Source organism: Anabas testudineus, chromosome 19 (genome assembly GCF_900324465.2).
Source record: "Anabas testudineus chromosome 19, fAnaTes1.2, whole genome shotgun sequence".
NCBI lineage: Eukaryota > Metazoa > Chordata > Actinopteri > Anabantiformes > Anabantidae > Anabas > Anabas testudineus.
In genome coordinates, this window is record NC_046628.1 from 11,993,388 (window position 1) to 12,013,299 (window position 19,912).

The 19,912-nt window shown below is 40.6% G+C and overlaps 3 protein-coding genes across 4 annotated transcripts; 1 reads left to right on the forward strand and 2 right to left on the reverse strand.

Annotated features, from left to right (window-relative positions):
• Nucleotides 1-1,379: 1,379 nt before the first annotated feature.
• On the forward strand, nucleotides 1,380-11,385 carry LOC113156427 (cadherin-related family member 1). 2 transcript variants are annotated; one of them, XM_026351571.1, is made up of 18 exons: nucleotides 1,380-1,516; nucleotides 1,728-1,730; nucleotides 1,931-2,026; nucleotides 2,369-2,514; nucleotides 2,606-2,656; nucleotides 2,762-2,851; nucleotides 2,987-3,073; nucleotides 3,879-3,995; nucleotides 4,390-4,533; nucleotides 4,623-4,701; nucleotides 4,805-4,905; nucleotides 5,006-5,209; nucleotides 5,563-5,715; nucleotides 5,890-6,054; nucleotides 6,623-6,690; nucleotides 7,566-7,794; nucleotides 7,942-8,196; nucleotides 9,666-11,385. In XM_026351571.1, exons 1-18 carry the CDS (start codon nucleotides 1,456-1,458, stop codon nucleotides 10,206-10,208), a joined length of 2,592 nt encoding a protein of 863 aa, XP_026207356.1. In that variant the 5' UTR covers nucleotides 1,380-1,455; the 3' UTR covers nucleotides 10,209-11,385. The 2 variants fall into 2 exon arrangements, with proteins under 2 accessions (XP_026207356.1, XP_026207358.1); XM_026351573.1 differs by lacking the exon at nucleotides 1,728-1,730.
• An 853-nt stretch (nucleotides 11,386-12,238) lies between these two features.
• On the reverse strand, nucleotides 12,239-14,223 carry LOC113156694 (leucine-rich repeat, immunoglobulin-like domain and transmembrane domain-containing protein 2). Its single transcript, XM_026351939.1, has 3 exons — nucleotides 14,114-14,223; nucleotides 13,116-13,897; nucleotides 12,239-13,014 (listed from the first exon to the last, which is right to left on the reverse strand). The coding sequence occupies exons 1-3, from the start codon at nucleotides 14,221-14,223 to the stop codon at nucleotides 12,239-12,241; spliced, it is 1,668 nt and encodes a 555-aa protein (XP_026207724.1).
• A 2,025-nt stretch (nucleotides 14,224-16,248) lies between these two features.
• lrit1b (leucine-rich repeat, immunoglobulin-like and transmembrane domains 1b) lies at nucleotides 16,249-18,777 on the reverse strand. Its single transcript, XM_026351799.1, has 4 exons — nucleotides 18,656-18,777; nucleotides 17,866-18,326; nucleotides 17,415-17,720; nucleotides 16,249-17,318 (listed from the first exon to the last, which is right to left on the reverse strand). Exons 1-4 carry the CDS (start codon nucleotides 18,775-18,777, stop codon nucleotides 16,249-16,251), a joined length of 1,959 nt encoding a protein of 652 aa, XP_026207584.1.
• Nucleotides 18,778-19,912: the final 1,135 nt, after the last annotated feature.

A 19,912-nucleotide genomic window follows, 5' to 3' on the forward strand; every position in this document is an offset into this window, starting at 1 on the left:
CTTAGTAAATCTTATCTCATATACATACATGAAATGTCTTTCATGTATGTATATGTTCTACTTTAAAGCTTTAATATTCAGTAAGATTAATAAGGAACTACTGTGCCTGCATTGCCAAACTCCAGTATGAACACAAAGCAGGTCATGGGTTCTGCATTTATTTTAGTCAACATAGCAGATGTATCATTGGCTGCTAACTATTAAGATGTATGAGTGTGTCACTGAACGTCAGACATTATTTTTATACCTGTGAATACAGGAAGCGCATACGTCTGCACCTCTAATTGAGTAAGTCAATTCACTTAACACGCACACTGAAACGGCAGGAATACATGTACTCGCATGACACCTCCTTATAAGTATATGACATTTTAAAATATGAAAGAAAAAGTGCAAAATTTGCTCAAGGCAAAAGTGAAAATCGCACCTTAAATGAAAAAGTATGATGTATCAGCCTCACAGCTGTCATCAGAAATGGAGAAGGGTGCAAAACGTGACACTCAGTTTTCCACTTTGGCCTTTAGAGAATTTCACTTCTTTTATCTGTTTATTTTTGGACTGTACCTCTCTCCCATATAACACTGTTTTGGTTTTGACCTGCTAAAGCTGCAGCTGATTCATACTGTACCACAGGACTTAGTGGCAAACGTCATCTGTAGCATGACATACTGCACCTCTATGAGGTGGGATGGCAAATTAGTTTGCAGCTCAAAATTTTTATATAAAACAATATTTACTCTTTGTATTAACTGATTGTAATACCCCCCTTTGAGTCATGTTTGAGAGTTGAGGCCTAGTGATTGACGTGTCACCGGGTTTCCAGAGGTAAGTGGACTACGAAGGCCAAAGAGAGGCTCTTGTTAATTAGTGCATCAGCGATTCACAAGTATAGCTCCGGCTTGTGTGGGTCAGCGGGCTGCCAAGAGGAGTAACCACGACACTCTTCAGGCCAGTGGGACTCACTACAAGTGAGTATTGAGTTTGCTGAAACCTTTTAAAACACCAGTGAGAGAGACAAATGTGTCACATGTGTACACATGACTAGAATGTGGATAAACTTGATAAAATTTAATATCATACACATTTCAATCACTTTATAGCAAATCTAAATAGGTGTATTACGTGAGTAAGTCTATGATTTAACAGTATTCGTGGATGCAGTGACTCGTATACACTGTCACGTGTGCAGAGGTGTGATGATGACACCATATTGTGTGAAAGCTGGGCTCTTTTCCCTCCACGTTTAGTTTTTCAGGAGAAGTCTAAGTGTGAGCAGGCTGCTAGAAGATGTCTGCAGAGAGAAGGGATGCGTCACTGGATTAGTGCCTGAGAATCTGTCCCAGCCTCTTCTTCCTGAGCTGCTGAGACGCCTCCAGAAGGGCACGACATTCGCTGCTCGCTTTCCCTCCACCAAGCCTTCCACATGAGCCAGCCAAGCCTTACCTCCCCACCAGGATGAAGAAAGAAAGGAAAACACATGCTTTACTATTCCTCCTCCTGCTTCACTTCACCTTGGGTAGGCTTTGTTTTTCATTTTCTTCGTCTTGGTGTGTTGGTTAAGACTTCTTGCGTTGCTCTTATCCGGTTAATCCTCTAACGCACACAGGGCATGTCTATCTGAGTGTAGACTATTCACATTTAAATGTGTGGTTATGTGCTTTCTGGAACTTAAATACTAATATATTTAATGTTCATTTTCATCCTGTTTTGGTTGCTGCTCTTTTTAGCAAGTGAGTGCAACAGTTATTACTTACTTATATAAGAATTTCCAATAGAAATAGAACAAAATGTGGACACATCTGCATAATTTATGCCTCATTGTTCAGGTTCTACAGTATATTAAGTAGCATGAGACAGGTTTAGTTATTATTTTACTATTTTTTCTCTGCTCTGATAACTTAAAACATGTTTTTTTTGTTTTCCAATGAAGGACAATCCGACTATGCTCCATATTTTTACGATAATGGTCCCAGCAGTACAAATGGGAATATGGCCTTGTTTAGCATCTCTGAGGACACACCGGTTGGTAAGTCACTAATAATGTCTTTGACTATCAGACATTAGTTTCATTTTAGTGCAAAATAAAGTCTAGTTTAGTTTAAAGGTGTTTATTCAAACATGTAACAATAAAATTATCGCTGATATGAGGCTCCAGGTAATCACTGTAATACCTTTTGGATTGTGACGTACATTAAGACTTACAGGAAGACAATATGGGTGGTGGCTCATCAGACCTGATTATGGAGCGTGCTGTGGACACTGGGAAATGAAACTGCAATGTTTGTTCCCTGACTGCATCATAGAAATGTTTAGGTTTTTTTGCATCATTTGACAGTTGACCCTATTATTATATCATTCTTCCATACAGGAACACAGATATACATCCTGAATGGCACCGATCTAGAAGGGGATCCAGTGCGATATGGTCTCAGTTTCGAAAAGGGCTCCAAAGAATATTTCAGGGTGGATCCTAAATCTGGAAACGTGACTCTAATTCATGAGCTCGACAGAGAGGTGAGACTGTTAATTAACTCCTATTTTGAAGAAACCTGCTGGAAATGTGTCACCACAGTGGCTTAAAGTGTCATTTACATTGCCTTTGCAGAAACAGGATGAAATCTCAGTGCTCGTGAGCATAACAGACGGTCGCAATAAAGTAAGTAATTGTCATGAATTCACCGCATTAATCTCACTTTTGCTTTTCTAACATTAGAGTCTGTACTGTGGAAAATGATCTTTTCCTGTTTGTATTTGCTTTCAGGTTGTGGAGACAGTGAGAGTGTTTGTCACAGACACCAATGATGAATCACCTGAATTTCAAAACCTGCCTTTCATCATTGATATCCCAGAGGTATAGTTTATCACGCATGTGCATCTCCTGTAACATAAAGTAGGAAAAGACAGTAAATCCCTTTCAGACGTCTCAGTCATCCAAATCTAATAAGTGACTCAAACAAATAATAAAAGTCTTCTGTCTCTTCACCAGGACACAGCTCCAGGAAGTAGCATCTACAGAGTCCAAGCTGTGGATAAAGATATGGGCTCAGGAGGCAGCGTCTCATATTATCTACAAGTAATTTTACAGCTTGATTGTGATGCAAATGATGTACGAAGGTGACTCTGGCACTACTAAAAGCCACGTCCTACTGAAGTGAAGTGCTAGATATGAAGTCTTCTTGCAAGTCAATGAAAACTAGGCTGCTGAAAAATGTTACACTGTAGGTTACTACTGAATTTCAGGAACACACAGAGTAAATTGTGGTGTTTACTTTAGCCTTTTTAAAAACATGCATTTGCAAGTGTTCCTTTTTACAGTTTCTCAACATTTTTCACTTTTTACTGTTTCACACTTTTGTATTTATGTTTTTTCGATTGATTGACTCCATTCCCCCTCTGTAATCTGTTTGAAAAACTGATTATTTCTATGATTCCAACTCCACAGTTATTATCCACAATACTGTTAACTGGCTTGACATGACCCTAACACGCGGGGCTAAGACCAGACGGACAAAAAGAGCATTCAAATGATGGGACAGTGTGTGGAGGGGAAAGATTAATCTCGTACCAGAGAGCAGTCGGGAAACAGTGTTACTTTAGTGGATTAAATTTCAATTACATTTCAGCAAAGCATTGAAGGCTTAATAGGGGCTTAGGGTTAGGTCTGGGCCAACAGCTGACAGCACAGTAGTTGTTACTGTTCGTGTGTCAAATGCTAGACTGAACCCTCCCGATGGAGGTGTGAAGAAAAAATGACAGAGCTAAATTGAAGCAGGTCAATATTGAATATTGAATAGAGGGTTCTTTCAAATGAAGCACATATGACATATGTTCACTGCTATCTTAATCACTACGTACTGTGTGGCTCTCAACATTGTCAGGCCTCCCCATTTGCCAAGTTCACCATTGATGGACACAGTGGGATCCTCAGAGTCAAACCTGGTGAGACTCTGGACTACGAGACCACACCAACACATTTCGTGACAGTGGTTGCTAAGGTGAGAGGATGGTGTTTGAATTTATCCTCTGATTTCTCTTTTCGGGTGCTGTAAAAAATGGCATTGTGAGAAACTTGGTTTGTAAGATTTTCCAACTTAACCAAGTATTTCAAGTTTCAGATGAATCCATATTGTGGTTTTAAGCATCCAAGTGCTGAGTGTTTTCTCCAAGAGCGTTGCTTTTATACTAGTTGCTCAAACTAAATCTGTTAACAACTTTTGTTACCATTGGCAAGAAAAGGAAAGCACAGGAAGCTGACTGAAAAGTAATGAAAACTTTAGTCATGTGTCTTCTGTTTGTTATAATCATGTATCTTTCTCATATATACATTTGTGCAGTCTGAAAGAAAAACATAAGTATGAACATCAAAAACTCTGCCTCCCATTTTCATAGGATGGAGGTGGAAGATACAAGGGAAAGCACCAGGTGTTGACCTCCACAGCCACCATAACAATTAATGTCATCGATGCCCAAGACATGCCTCCATCTTTCATAGGAACCCCTTACTTTGGCTACATCTATGAAGTCTCAGTTCCTGTAAGTTCTCTTTTTTATATATGACCCTGTGAGGTTGATCTTGTTTATATAAAGTAAACGTCTATGGTATTGATTTTGTTTCCTTTCAGGGTTCTGAAATATTCACGGTGTATGCTAAAGATGGAGATCAAGGCATTCCTAACCCCATACATTATTCTATTATTAATGGTAAGAACACTTCATTAGGAATAGAATTTCAACTAACTTGTTTTTCTTTTGTTAAATTGTGAATAGTTTTCAAGTGCAGCACATTTCTGTCATCACTTTTCAGGTAGTGATGGTGTTTTTGACATAAATAGTACAAGTGGATGCATCACTCTGACAACATATCCATCTCTTCTGAAAAACGAATTATATGAAATTAAAGTGAAGGTAATGTTCGTTTTTAGGAATCACATTATCATCTTATTTGTTCTCTTTTATTGTTGCCACTCAATGTGTGTTGATCAGTGTTTTGTTTTTTTTAACCCAGGCATCTGAAGTAGGACCAAACGATCAGCTGTTGGACTTCGATGTTACCACAGTGACAGTCCGGGTGGTGGATCTCAACAACCACCCTCCAACTTTTTATGGAGAAAACGGACCACAGAGCAAGTTCGAGGTCACCATGTATGAGCATCCTCCTGCAGGAGAGATCCTACGAGGCTTTAAGATCACCGTCAATGACTCTGATCAGGTAGGCTTCTTCCCTGACTTCACTCCTGACCCACTGGTTCCTTTGGGTTCTCAGGGATTATTATAGAGCATCCACTTTAAAACGGGCTGTTACAGTACATGTCAATAAATTTAACATGTACACAAAGGGGGTTAGGATTAAGATTTGGTTTAGGGTTAGGACCTTTTTATGTTGTGCTTGTTCCTCTGCTGCTATACACTTGCATCTCTGGCTGCAGCAGTAATATCTGCCAACTAGCCTCAAAGTATGTGCATGTGTTATGTAGCACTATTTAAAATGTTCATTAAATAAAACTGTTTCTCATTAAACCTCTTGTAATAATTGATGTTTCAACTGTTTATTTTTCTTTCTAGGGAGCAAATGCTAAGTTTAAACTGAGACTAGTGGGGCCAAGCCGAGTGTTGCGAGTGGTTCCACAGACAGTCCTCAATGAAGCACAGGTGACCATCATCGTGGAAGATACAACTGGCATTGACTTTGAAAAGGGACCAACTCTTTCATTTAAGGTCAGACTTGATGCTACACGTCACTCAGTTATTAGAGACCGTGCTTTAACTGCATTAAAGCTTCACAGAGCCTCTAATGTGGCTGTAGACACTTACTTACTTGTTTGTTAATAAACTAATTGACTAAAAAGCACTAATTTAATTTAATCACACTTGGCATGTGTATCTCTACAGTTGTTGGCGGTGGAGATTGACACTCCTGAGCGGTTTAGTGCAACGGCTGACATAGTGATCAACCTGCTGGACACCAACGACAACATCCCCAAGTTTACATCTGAGTACTACATTGCCAGGGTTCCTGAGAACTCTCTTGGAGGGTCCAGCGTTGTCTCTGTAACAGTGAGTCAATCGAGACTAAACTGTGCTTTTACCTTAACAAAGTCATTACATAAGCCATCACTCCAACAACATATGCATATTATTCCAAGCAGTTCAGTGGATAAAAGCAGGTTGTCGCTAGATCAAAAGAGCTCAGTGGTTCCTGGATTTGTTGTTTTTGTTCCTAGTTATAAAAATCATGGTTCCATGTGACACGATGACATATGCTTTCTGTCATACCTCAGGGAGGGGTATACAATAAAGTATATAATCCTCTTCATTACACTGTGCTGCATGTTTCCTGCAGCCAGGCACTATGTCCAAGCTACGCAGTAGGGAATAAAAAGCTTAATTTTGCCCCAAGGTTAATCACTTCCGCCTCCATTTCCACGTAGCACCTCCCTACTCTTTGTACATGAGTTTAAGACCCTGGGTAGTTGGTTATCCTCGACTAGCTCCAGTAAAGTACATCTAAACCGACTATCTAGTTTAACTTTTTTTGCCTCCCAGTAATTATACAAAGTGTCTTCATTATTGTATTTGCTATATGTACAAGGCTTCTGATTGTTGTCTTGTTGTTTTACTCTAGGCAACTGATCCAGATTCAGGGCCTTGGGGTGAAGTCAAATACACGATTTATGGATCAGGATCAGATTTGTGAGTAAAAACCTTACATTCCCACCAGATTACAGTGTAGGTTCGATCTGATCATATACTGAAGAGTTCCAAAAAAGCACATTTTACAAACTAACACATATTTGCATTATTTGATGAATACGAAAAAGTTGTTGAGAGGTTCAGGGTATTTGGTAAACTCAGCCAAGAGGACACAAGTCTCGATTCATCATTGTCTCTTTGATGGAAGAGGTGAGCAGGAAACCAGTTTGATTGGCCCCTCTGCTGCACAAACAGCTCGCTCTAAAATGGCTGCAAGATGCTAGCTAATCTCCTAATTGGATTGGAGGGTTAAAAATAGACAGCCTGGCCTGTTTCGTATAGGGAGAGCCAATTAACATGCAATGTGACAGCTGGAGCCACAGAAACGGCAGCTTTGAAAAGCAAGGCAGCATGCAGTGAAGGAAAAGTGAGAATTTATGCTTGTCAGCAGGCAACGACCTGAGTTAATTGTGCGAAAGTTATCAGTTTCAAGGCAACTTGTGAATTTTCACAGTGAAAAACAAGATAGAAGAGACGGCTGAATAAAATGGCTGAAAGCCTGAGCTACAAAGATCTCTAAAAGGAAAAGCCTGAACAAAGAAACAAATGCTGCAGAATCCTTTCAGTTAGCTATTTTAATGCCCATGTGTAAATTACAGTTTCATATCAAATCTAAAGACAGTGGAATAACAATTAAAAAACAGGCTCTGCAAATGAGTTATGTGGAGATTCACAGCATCTGATGTAAATATCACTTGACTGTGAATAACGATGCCGGTATTAGAAACATCTGGTCTGTTGGCACAGAGTGTTTGACACTAAATGGGCAGCTGTGGCTGTGACTCATACGCCGTCTGAACTGTTCTGGAACGCAGGTTTGCCATCCACCCAACATCAGGCCTCATCTTCACACAGCCGTGGACCAGTTTGGATGCTGAAGTCAGGTCTAAATACAACTTCTACGTCAAGGCTGAAGATTCGGAGGGGAAATACAGCCTAGCCGAAGTCTTTGTCACCGTCCTTGACATGAACGACCACTCCCCCGTGTTTGATGACGAACTCCTGGAGAAGACAATGATTATTGGAACACCTGTCAGAGTAGAGGTGTGTTATGCTGGAACAAAATTCCCCTTCTAGGCCCTAAACTTGTAATATGATCCACAAATACAGCAACATAGCATTTGGGTTTTGACCTAATAGAATCTATTATGGAAGTTTTTGAAATGACTATAATGAGTTGTTCTTCTGCAGGCGGTTGATGAAGATGCAGAGTCTCCAAACAACGTCATTGAATACTCCATCATGACAGCAGATCCTGACAATGCATTTGACATCAATGCTGACACTGGGGAGATCAAGCTGAAGCCATACATCAAGTCCATGGAGATTGTGCAGAACATTACCAAGCAGAAAGACTGCAAATGGTCTCTGGTGGTCCAGGCCAGGGACAGAGGATCTCCATCTTTCAGCACAACAGCCGTGGTCAATATCGACATCACCGAGGCGGTAAGACTTGCTTTGACTCGCAGCACGCTCGCAACATGCTCGCAGCGCTTTACACTTCAAGCTTGAGATGTAGATTAAAGCAGTTCAACTAATATTTGCTACCATGCTACCATGCTACGCAGCTGCTAACTCAGCATTCTTGTTTCAGCCAATCACAAATCATTAACATAAATAATAATAATAATACATTTTACTGAGGTGCCTTTCTAAGCATTTAGAAGTAATATTAGCAGTAAATAACGAATGATCATTTTCAACTATTCACAATTATAAAGTACATTTTTTCCATTTCTTTTCCTTATTTTTCTTCATTAACCATTGAATGTTGATTAGTACAGCTTCAGAAACATACACTGCTGTTGTTTTGTGACAATCAGTCACATCTCTGATGCTTAGTATTAACGTCTGATCAACTCAGAGTTACTCGACCAGTTATTTTAGAATCAACTATTCAGGCCACTGATCTGCCACTTGACTTTTGGTCTCTTCATCATTGTGATCCTAAAAGATTTTTCTCATTTGCATAATCCGGTGTTTTCTTCATGCTACTGTTTATGTGTTCATCATGTATTCATTTGTTCACTCCACATGGTGAGTTGACTCAGTGTTTTTGGTTTTGTTTCTGTGTCGTGTATCGTGCTTTTCAGATCAAAGGTCGAGTTGTTTCATACTTCATGGGCCTCAGCAAGCGTCCACTGACTGTTTTTGGAATTTGTTTCAGCATCGTCATGTCCCTCATTTTACTGACAATATGCATATCCACAATTTTGTACTGTAATGCAGTGAAAAAGTCCAGAATCAACCCTGAAAGTAATTATATTAAAGTAGTCCGCAGAATCAAATGAGACATATTTGACGCCTGTACTGTACTTTATTATTCATTCATAACTCAAAAAGATTCTTTTTTACTGTTTGACTATTGTCTGTAAAAGAGTACTGGAGCACATTTCATGTAAAAACATATTCATACGATAAACCTTTTTTATCTATTTGTTTTTGTTGTTTTAAGTTTTGAGTTTTTCTAGATCATGACTCAGATTATTGGCTTTGAGAGTGAGTAAGTTCGAGCATTTTCCTTGTTATTTAACCTGGATTTGCTCATCAATATCTATGTCGTTCTACACGAACATACACTTCACTGTGTTCTGGTGTTACGTCATTGTTCTTGTACGTTTCATATGAGTCACATGTCGAAGAGAAAATCTTAAGGCACCGCACTGCCAGACGCATTCCCAAAGACTAGTGCTGTGCTTTGTTTTAGTTTTGTATCAGCAGTCCTGTGCTGTAGGACAGAGGAAGACAGATGACTGAGTGTGGAAGCGTTACGTTGTAAATAGACTTGTTGTTTGGGCCTCCTCTGTCAGTGCTTTGCTCATCCACCTCTAATGCTTGCATGCACATGCTGTGTTAACGCTTGAATCCAGTCCCTTGGGCTTGATTTACAATATTTTATTTGTGCTCTTTTACAGACTCCTCTCAAGGGGCCTATGGCTGTCTTTTTAATGAAAAGTAGGGACAATCCTGTAAAAGCTATAGGCATGGTCACTGTTATCATTAGCATGTTGGTAGGGGTGACTGTCTTGATCTCTACGGCTATGTACATGCGCAACTCAAAGTCCAACAGGATCATGCCTGTGCGTCGCATCATTAAGAGACGACCTAGGGAACAGCAGCCGTGGACCTTCAAGATGCCCGTTATTAAATTTAACAACCTTGCAGACAAGTTCCTCATTGATGACCCAGAGAACAGCCCTACGCGGGACACCAGCAGCCCCCGGCCAAAGCCTCCACCTCCCAGTGCTCCATGTCTGCCGCCTCCACCCCCGTCTAACACACGACCCTCTGAGAGGCCCCGGGCGGTCCCAACAATATCTGGCGCACTGGCCTCCAAAGGCTCAAAGAAAGCCAAATCTAGTCGCCGCAAAGAGGGAAATATCAGCTCTGCTTTAGTGTCGGAGCTTAAAATGAAGCTGGAGCAGAAAATAATTGAGAGCAACCAAGGTTATTATTAGCTGTGTCTTTCAAATGTCTTGTTTATGGTTGCCCGGTCCATTTCTTTGACAACGCTATGCTCTTAGCTCATCTGTTGTCTGAGAGTCCTCACTGGAACCTCTTTTGATGATCTGGTAGGGTGGGCCTACCTGTAAATTATTCACAACTTTAAGGTAAAACAGCAAGGTTTACAAATATTTATGTATTAAGGCGATATTAACCAACCGAGCTCCACTCCTATTGAGGGTGCAGTGGTCACTACTGAGTTAGGGAGAGGAGGAAGCTCGACTCGGCTGTGCATCCGCAGATTCACCACACTGCCATCTTGAGGGGGATTACATCATCCAAACAGTAGGACGCACCACTGTAAATTGCCCAGGGAGAGGATTACAGAGACTTTCTATTTACATATAGGTTGCATAACTTCCTGAAAAGTGTGTTGTTATGTTTTCCACACAGAATAAGGATTTCACCCGTTAAATCCTAAAAAAAAAGTCTTCTTGCCCACTAGAGTGTGTAGCTGATGACATTGGTCATTAAACACACCACTGCTTAAAATGAAGTGCTAAAGGACCTGTGTGTTCATATTTTTACTGTGTTGCATCAGCCGCTTGCAAGCTGAGAAGTTGCTCTTTTGTATGATTACAATGTGCCACTGTAGGTTTTCACAGGAACACAAGCTGAGTTGCTTTTATTTATTTGAATGTGTAACTGTAGAAAAATGCTTTTGTATATACATGGGTCAATTTTAAATGTACAGTAATGTATTATTTTCTTTATTTTCAGTAAACATATATGACAACTTATTAACATTTCTTAGTTGTATCTTATAGCAGCAGTAAATAGCTGTGTACAAAAGAAACAACCTGAATCCAATAGTAGTTGGTTAAAAGTTGTATGATGGAAGTTTTCATGCTCAGATTGCTTTGTATATAACTGCCTGGACATCTCTTATAGATATAAATATCTGAATATAGAGTCAGTGTCGAACATAGAGGGTCAACACACAGTTGTTTTCCATGTTACTCTCCAATGCCTTCAAATGTAGGCAAATCAAATTAGGCATTTCATTACTGTAACACACAATGTATCTGACTATCCTCAACTTATAGCTAGCTTAAATAAGTTGAGATAAACTATATATCTTAACCATAACCATACACTTGCCTATTCCTTCACAGTAACATTTGTACTGTCTTTGTACGTCTTTTGAATAAATATTTGAAAAGAATTTGGCCTGTGCTCTATTTTGTCCATTTTGTCCATGTCATCATAGTTTAATGTCGTTTAATATGAAAGAGTTTTACATATTATAGAAATCATTTATCTTCAATTAACAATCTCATCTCAAACACTAATTGAAAATGTTGCATGTACTCTCAGTTTGCTTGTGCAAATAGAGGGAGCTCAGAGCTGGCATTAAATAGAAATATCATGTTCTGCTGACTAGGATTCACATAGAAAATCACTTTAATCTGCTTACAAGTGTACGTATAAATGCAAAGCAAAACACTGATTATGTAACAAATCCTCAGAGCGATTGTACTAAAAACTGAAATCAGAGAATGTCTCTGCATTCGTCTTTGACTTTAATCCACAAACATAGTTTAATTCCATTACAAGGCCACAGTAAAAAGCAAAACACACATCTTCTGAATCATAAGCCACATACAGACCTCTTTATGAGAATTTAGTTTGATGACATTAACATTAAATAAAGGAATTCCCAAGTGCACATTTTTGCATTTTGTATAAAGGCAGTAAAAAATTACAGATACATTTTAATACAAACTTCTATCTGTGAACACATATAACAACATACTCCCCTTATAACAAGGAATAAAGGCGTCCATCCCTATTTTGAGCTTGAGACTTCGATTTCTATATTAATGATAGCTCCAGTTTGTCTCATCACTGCATTCAAGACAAAAAGCTACAGAAAGCACCTGCTTTTCTATTAAATACGTACAGGTATTTGTTTTTGGAATATCTGATGCTTAACTGTGTGACTGACATGTAATGATAACACATAATAAAAACAATGGCAATACTAATACAGATGAGCTGCACTGCCTCCTTTACACCTATCCTCAGACATCTCCCTCTTTTTTGACTTTTCCTTCGAGTGTCTGCACAGGCCCTCGTCGCTGGCCACTTGCAGGCTGTCAAATGTGTCCTGCCTTTCTGTTTCTTCTTTGTGAAGTCTGCGCTTATTCCACAAATCCGTGCATTCCTCCACGCACCTGCACCTGGCTTCTGTGGTGCAGGCAAACATGCCGACTGGTACAGCCAGCACCATGGCGCACACAATGACTATAATGTGGATGAGCCTCTGTCTTTGCTCCAGCTCGCTGACGTCGCTTCCTGTCACAAACATAATGCACTGGCCCACCTTTGGAGGGTGATTCTTCAGGGTCACACACACCTCGTACTTGGTGATGGGAAGCAGGTTGCTGAATGAGTAGCTGTTGGTTCCAGGGCCGATGTAAATCATCTCCTTTTTAGGTGAATCCGATTTGCCAAAGTGGATTGTGAACCAGGTTTCCGCTGGGTTGTCTGTTGTTGCGTGCCACTCCAGGGTGATACCGTAAACTGTTTGTTTTGCAATGCGGACATCAATGTGGGCATTCTTATTAGACACCATGGGGGCAGGTGGAGGGGGAGGAGCAGAGTAATTGGAGTAGTGGATGTCGACTGTGATACTGACAGAAGCGTTTCCAATGAAGTTGTTGGCAGTGCAGGTGTAGAGTCCTCGGTCTGCCAGGTGAAGAGTGGGGATCACGAGCTGGGAAGTCCTAGTGTCCTCGTCTACGGAAGTCTCAGTAACTGCAGAGAGAAAACAGCATGAGTGCATTTAAACCAGAGGCTTGTTTTAATATGATAAAGATATATATATATTTACTTGAAAACATCTAAAAACATCTTACCTGCAAATCCTCTTATAATCTTCAGACTGTACACCCACTGAATGGTTGCTGCTGGCCTGGCTGTGACAAAGCATGTGAGTGTTACACTTTCTCCAAGGGGTGAAGTGATATTAGTCTCCGGGGCGGAGGCTTGTGGCTTCGTGCAGCTTTTTAACTGGGTCTCGTGGAAAAACCTGCCAGCTTTGGAAACTGGGCCTGAGCACGTCAAATAAGAGTTCATGAGAATGATGGGAGGGCTGACCCTCCTGATGAACTCAACAAAGCCTTTGAGGCGACAGTCACACAACCAGGGGTTGTCGTGCAGCGCTAGGACCACATTGGAGAACATCCCTTCCTTCTCCCACGTTTTTTCTGATGCTTGGTAAAGAGGCCAATTAATAAAGACATCTTTTGATATAATACTAAGCTGATTGAAGGATAAATCTAAATAGGTCAGAGCGGGTAAGTGTCTCAGAGCATGTTCAGGTAGGACATCCAGGCGATTGTGCTTTAGGTCCAAAATCTTGAGCTTTGGTGTGTCCTGAAACGCCATCCATGGCACTGAAGTTAACTTGTTCCCTTGAAGCCTCAGCTCTGTCAGGTTAGCCAGTCCCGCCAGGCTTTTGATGTTCATCACTGTGATTTCATTGAAATTCAACCAGAGGAACTCCAGGGCACTAACTTTGGAGAAAGATCCTGGCAGTAACTCAGTCAAGTGGCAGTTTTCCATTCTGATTTTAGTGAAATCGTGTGGGATATCCTCTGGGATTTGTCTAATGGAGGCTTCCATACATAGTAAAGACCTGTAATGGTAATATAACATATACAGTATTGATGACAGTCCATGTGTTTTCACTGCTAATTAAATTTTTCTTTGCTAAACTGTGAAAAGTCTTAAATTAATTTTATAAGAATTCAATTTGCTGTTGATAATCAAGATGACACTCGCATCTAAAAAGGGATTATGGCTAAAACAGAGCCTACTTGTAGGAGTCTGTATTATTTTAGTAGTAACTTACCTTCCTAAGTTATCGTCTGTGCAGGAGCAGTCAATCAGACAAGTTGATGATCCAGAGGTGATGAGATGAGACAACAAAGAAATCCATAATGCAATATGAAAGGCGTCCATATTGCTGGAAGAGCATATAAAATAGGTCTGTGAGGGCAGGACATGCCCAGGTGCAGCATGGAAGAAAGCCTATTACCTTAATCTTCCTTCACGTAACACTTACAGTAAGATGCCAAGTGACGTGTGACACGCAGTAAAAGGTTTATTTATAGCAACGTTCTACTTTTTTCAACTGTGTGTAAAAGAAAAACATCGTCAGAGCTGCTCAACAGTTTCCAGAAATGTTGTTCAATGCAGATTCAGTACGTTATGTGTTGTTGTATTGCAGTTCTGCATTCAAGAATGACCCCAGAATCACTTAGCATCAGTCTAATTTGATTTATTTGTCCCCTACTAAAGCACAGGCACTGACACACGACAGGAGGCTCATCTGCATTAAGTGGGCCGCAGCCCGTCGGGTTTAGCAGCACAGAGAGGGAGGGCTGCACAGAGACAGATGTCTGGAGAGGACTGTAATCTGACCTCAATAATCTGAACACTGGTTGTTTCTCAGGTTGTTAAAGAGCGAATCAGCGTATAGCACAAGTGTGAAAACAGACTACATCTACAGAGCTGTAGTATCAGCCTCGAATATGTCCAACAAACAAAGAGATTAATAATCTGTAATAATGTGTAATGCAGCCAATCACCCACATAACATTTAAATTAAAGATTTACTATTTTATCATTCAGGAGCATCTGCTTGACCTGAGCTTATTATTATTATATATATTATTATTATTATATATTATTATTATATATTATTATTATTATTATTATTATTATTATTATTATTATTATTATTATTATTATTATTATTATTATTATTATTATTATGGTCTATTTAAGACAAAACAGTCAGTGGCCCAGAGTTAATTTACATTTGTTATGGACATAACGACGTGGGCATATGGACATGTGATGTGAGTGAATCACTCCACACATTCGTACAGTACAATATACTTTGGGTTTAAAATGTGCCACAGGAAAAGTTAGAGGATCACATCCTCTGATCAACGTGAATCTCTCTCTGAAAATCTCTTCGGTCCCATCGACTGACCAACACTGATGCGCTGGTAGCATGTGTAATGAAACGAGGGTTATAACCAGATCTTCACTGGTGCTTTTTTTTTTTTATGTAATATATCCAGATCCAGCTCACCCGCATGCTACTTTAAGCGGGTTTTACGAAGCATTAAATGTTTTTAATGCTATAAACTGGCTCAGATTAGCTGTATGCTTTGTTACATCCGCTTCGACTTTTCCGTATATTATAACAGTCACATATGTTTGTTTTGATTACAGCCTCATTTCTGCTACAGTCAAGAAGAATGCTGAATTATTCAAAGAGCTAAAAAAAAAGTCAGCCTGTATCAATATAAAAAATATTTATTTTAATACAGTACGCTCATGCATACAGATATATTTCAGGTCACACATATTTACATGTTGTAAAATGTACAGTACATTTTATTTTAGGTTTTGCCCCAACAATCAACCTGGCACATTAACATCATACTGACATATAAAGTAGACTAATAACTGCTTGTTCATCTTTTATGTTGATGATGATGATGATGATGCATCTAAATAGCCTATGTCATGTTTTAAATAAAGATTTCAACACAGAGGTTACAACTTGGAAAACAAAAAAGAAATTGGATAGTTTAGGGCAACATTTCCATTTTCCTCTTAAAAATTCACTTTAAAAAAATTCACTTTTCACAAAAGACAACCTTAAAAAGTGTTGTTGATGTGTGATGATATTAAAAAAAGTATTTTTCTGCACACATGTACATGTGTAAATCTTCATATACTGTCTCACTGTGTTTTCCCTTTTTCGCCGCCCACCAAATGAATTGTGCTTTTTATTTCAGCAAGGCTGTAAAGTCATATTATACATGTAATGCTGACTGAGAACAATGGCCTCTGAAGACCCTGAACAGGGGCTCCTCTGAGTGTCTGAGCACAGCGGTTTATCTGTTCATATAACAGGCTGTTAGAAAACAAAGTGCATCCTCTGTTGATAGAGGCGTGTGTTTGGTTTTAGCAGAAGTACTCATTAGGTGGCCCTTCAGTCCGGGCTGTGGCCTCTGAATCAACACTGGACCTCGCTGAGAGCAGTCTGTTAGATTCGTCAGGATTTAGTCTGGTCAGATACTCGCCCTCCATTCCTTTAGCTTTGGCCCCAGGACCGAGGGTCTCGAATGTCACGTACGAGTCCTGCATTTCCTTAGACTGCCGCCCCAGCAGCTTCTGGCAGCGCTTTTTTAGAGCCCCGCAGCACACGATCAGTGTCAGGGGGACAGCAATCACACATGCTACCGTTATCACCACTACATTAATGAGCTTCTGAGTGCCACTGGCACTGGCTGCTTCATCTGTTGAGAAGATTACACACTGCTCCTTTTTCGGGATCAGGCCTTTGACGCAAACACAAGCAATGTACTTTGTCTTCGGCACAAGGCCGTCAATGGTGATTCGGTTCTTTCCAGCACCTACATTGATCCGACGCATATCTCTCTCACCAAATATAGCATATAGGACGCTAAATTCGGTGGTGTTTGTGGCAGTGGGAGCTCTCCAGTTCAGAGAGACGGTATGGTCGGTGTCACCAATCACCTTCACTGAACGCACTATCCTTTTTTCTGGAGCTTGCTGTAAGGAGGAGGCATTGGCTACCAAGTTACTCATGGCGTTCCGCTCTGCCTCTGCCGGCCTCTGAGGGTCTGGCACTTTGCCTCTTCTCTGAGAGGTCCCACCAGAGATGCTGTAGCTCTCTATCTCATATTTGCCAGTCACGCCTTTGCCATTGAGAGGTTCAATGATTGGCTGTGCAGCTGCGGTGGTTGGTGGAGGAACATATCTGGCGATGAGTTTCTCCTGATAGGCAGCTCTTCCAATCCCACCAGGCTTTTTCCCTCTGGTTCTCTTAGTGACGCCAACGCCTGCTTCCTCTGACCGAAAGGAATCTGTGATCACCAAAGAGATGATGGCGTCTGCAGTGCCCACGAAGTTAGTTGCTTTGCACACATATTTCCCAGAGTCTCGGTAGGAGACTGCAGGCACGCTCAGGATCGACCAAATGATGCCTTCTTTTGAAATCTCTTCCTGAACTGAAAAATAAAAAGTGCAAACAGGTAAGCATAATGTCACAAAAAGAATAACTCGGATCTCATTGACACTTGACTTTAACAGAATAAGTTACTCGCCAGTGCCGTTCATTTTCTTGCCATCAGCACGGCTCCAGGACAGCTCAGGGATAGGAACTCCAACTGTGCCACAGCGCAGCAACACGTTGTTGCCCAGTGAGCTCCGAACACGAGCCACAGCCGTGTGCACCCGAGGGCCCTGGCACCGCTGCAGCTCTGCCTCAGTGAACATGACCCCTGATAGGCTCTCCGGATCAGCACACCTCAGCCTGGTGTCAATGAGTGCCACAGATGATGATGGGGACTTCTGAAACTGGACCAGATCATAGAGTCGGCAGTCACACAGCCATGGGTTGTCATGGAGACCTGTAAGGAAACCAAGCATGACAAAAGGAGAAAAATTGATTTACTTACACAGCTCAGAACAAATAGACCCATTCGTAACTCAGATGTGCTACCAGTGTCAAAAAAGTGGTCATCACACAGTAGAACTACTTTCCAAAATCCTCACCAAGAATTAGTTTGGAGGAATCTGTGTCCTGGGATGGCTTCACACTCAGCCACATTGTGAGAACCTCAGCTGGGATGGTTGTCAGACTGTTGCTGGATAAGTCTAGATAGGTGATGTTCTTAATGTAAATGGTAGCTTCCGCAGGGATAATGGAGATCTTGTTGTTGTGCAAGTCGAGAAGCCTCAGATTTGGCACGTCACTCAAAGACTCCCAAGGGAAGGCGGTGATGGAGTTTCCGTCCAACCTGAGCTCGTCCAGATTGTAAAGACCCCGGAAACTATCAACACTCAGTGAATTTAGGGAATTGAAAGACATCCAGAGAAACTCCAGGTTGTTGAGGTAGTGGAAGTTGTCGCTAGAAATCCTCGTGATGGCGGTTTTCTCGATACGTAGTTTTGCTGTGTCAGTGGGGAAATTTGGAGGAACCACAGTGATTTGTGGATCATTGCAAAGCACGCTCCTGCAAGTCCAAACAATATTATTAATAACATGAAATTTGAGACATACAGCAATGCAGCTGCAAGGGTTTGCAGTTCTAATATACAGTAGCAGTAGTAGTTCATTTAATACATTGTCTCTGTTCAACATTTATTGGAGAAAAACATAGTATCCTATTGTTCAGTAACAAGCAAAGGAGATTAAAGAGCGACTCTGAGTTAATCCTCCACTAAACAGAGTGGCTGAATAGAATAACGCTGCAATGAAAATCAGTTTTGCACGCAAGACATTGTCAAAGCAGGCACTGAGAATAAAATTCAAAGAATAGAAACTACTGACGGCCATATTTACCTTGCTTTTGATCCATCACTTAATTTGTGGAAGAAGCAGCTGCACTGTACAGGACATGAAGTTCCCAACACAGGAAGAAAAACTAAAGTCAAGTAAAAAGCAGCTCTAAAATGTCGAATCATTTTTTCTCCTGCAAACTACTATAGGCTATGCAACTAAACTACAATTTAAAAACTATGACTAGTACTCTGTCTAACAGGACACTGAATGCATTGTGGTGTTAGCAGGCTCACAGCACCATACTGCTCCGACTGGTCTGAACCCTGAGATAAAAAGGATAGGCAGGGATTAGGGAAGGACTTGGGTTATTTTCATTCACACGATTAGGCTATTGCTTCCTGGAAGCTGATAGGCTACATAGTTTTTACTTTCAATTGTAGGGGAAATGCTTTCCAGTAGTTGACTGGGTGGGTCATTTTGTATACCACAGGACCTAGATGCAAGTAAACACAATAGGCCTGCACACGGGATAGAAGCCCAAACTCTACCTTTGTGCATATTGTTTATTTTTCAGATAAATGCAAGAAGTCATTGGATTTGTGAGTTTTAAATATATTTAGTCTTAGTCTTCCATTGTAACAAATGTGATTCATTCCTTTGCTGTTCAGTCAGATCAGTTACTGCCATGTGAAAAAAATGAAATCACAAATGACCACTAGATGGCAGTGCAGAGTCACTGAGGGTGTAAAGATGATTGTGTTACTTCCTTTTTGTTTTTTAAGCCAAACTTAAAATTGGATACAATGACCTCTCAATTATCTTTACCATCTCATACAAACACACTCACTGTTTTCTCTTTCACAAATGCAGCCGATTTGTGTGAGAAAACAATATTCAGCTTCGAGCGATGATGTTTTAAAATCTGCCATGTTGATATTTTGCACACAACTGTGTGTCCTAGCGTGACACACTTTGTGACTGACTGACGGACTATGAGGCTTTGTCATAGGTGCAGAGGTTGAGGCACGGCTGTCTGCTGAGATTTCAAATCCTTTAATCCAGTCATGTCTCTGTCTCTTAATAATACATCCTTGTTCTATTTCTTTCAGGAGGGTTGTCCCAAGCTGGGGCAGGGAAAACATCTCTACACCCCTCCTACCTCACACAAAACAGAAAGTCTCCTAAAATGACAAAACCTGGCTATCTGTGCATGAGCACAGGACTCGAAGTAACATGCTTAATTGCTCCTACCTGCTGATCTTAATACTTATGTTGTCATGTAAAACCTTTATAGGACTAAACAAAAACTGTTGTTTG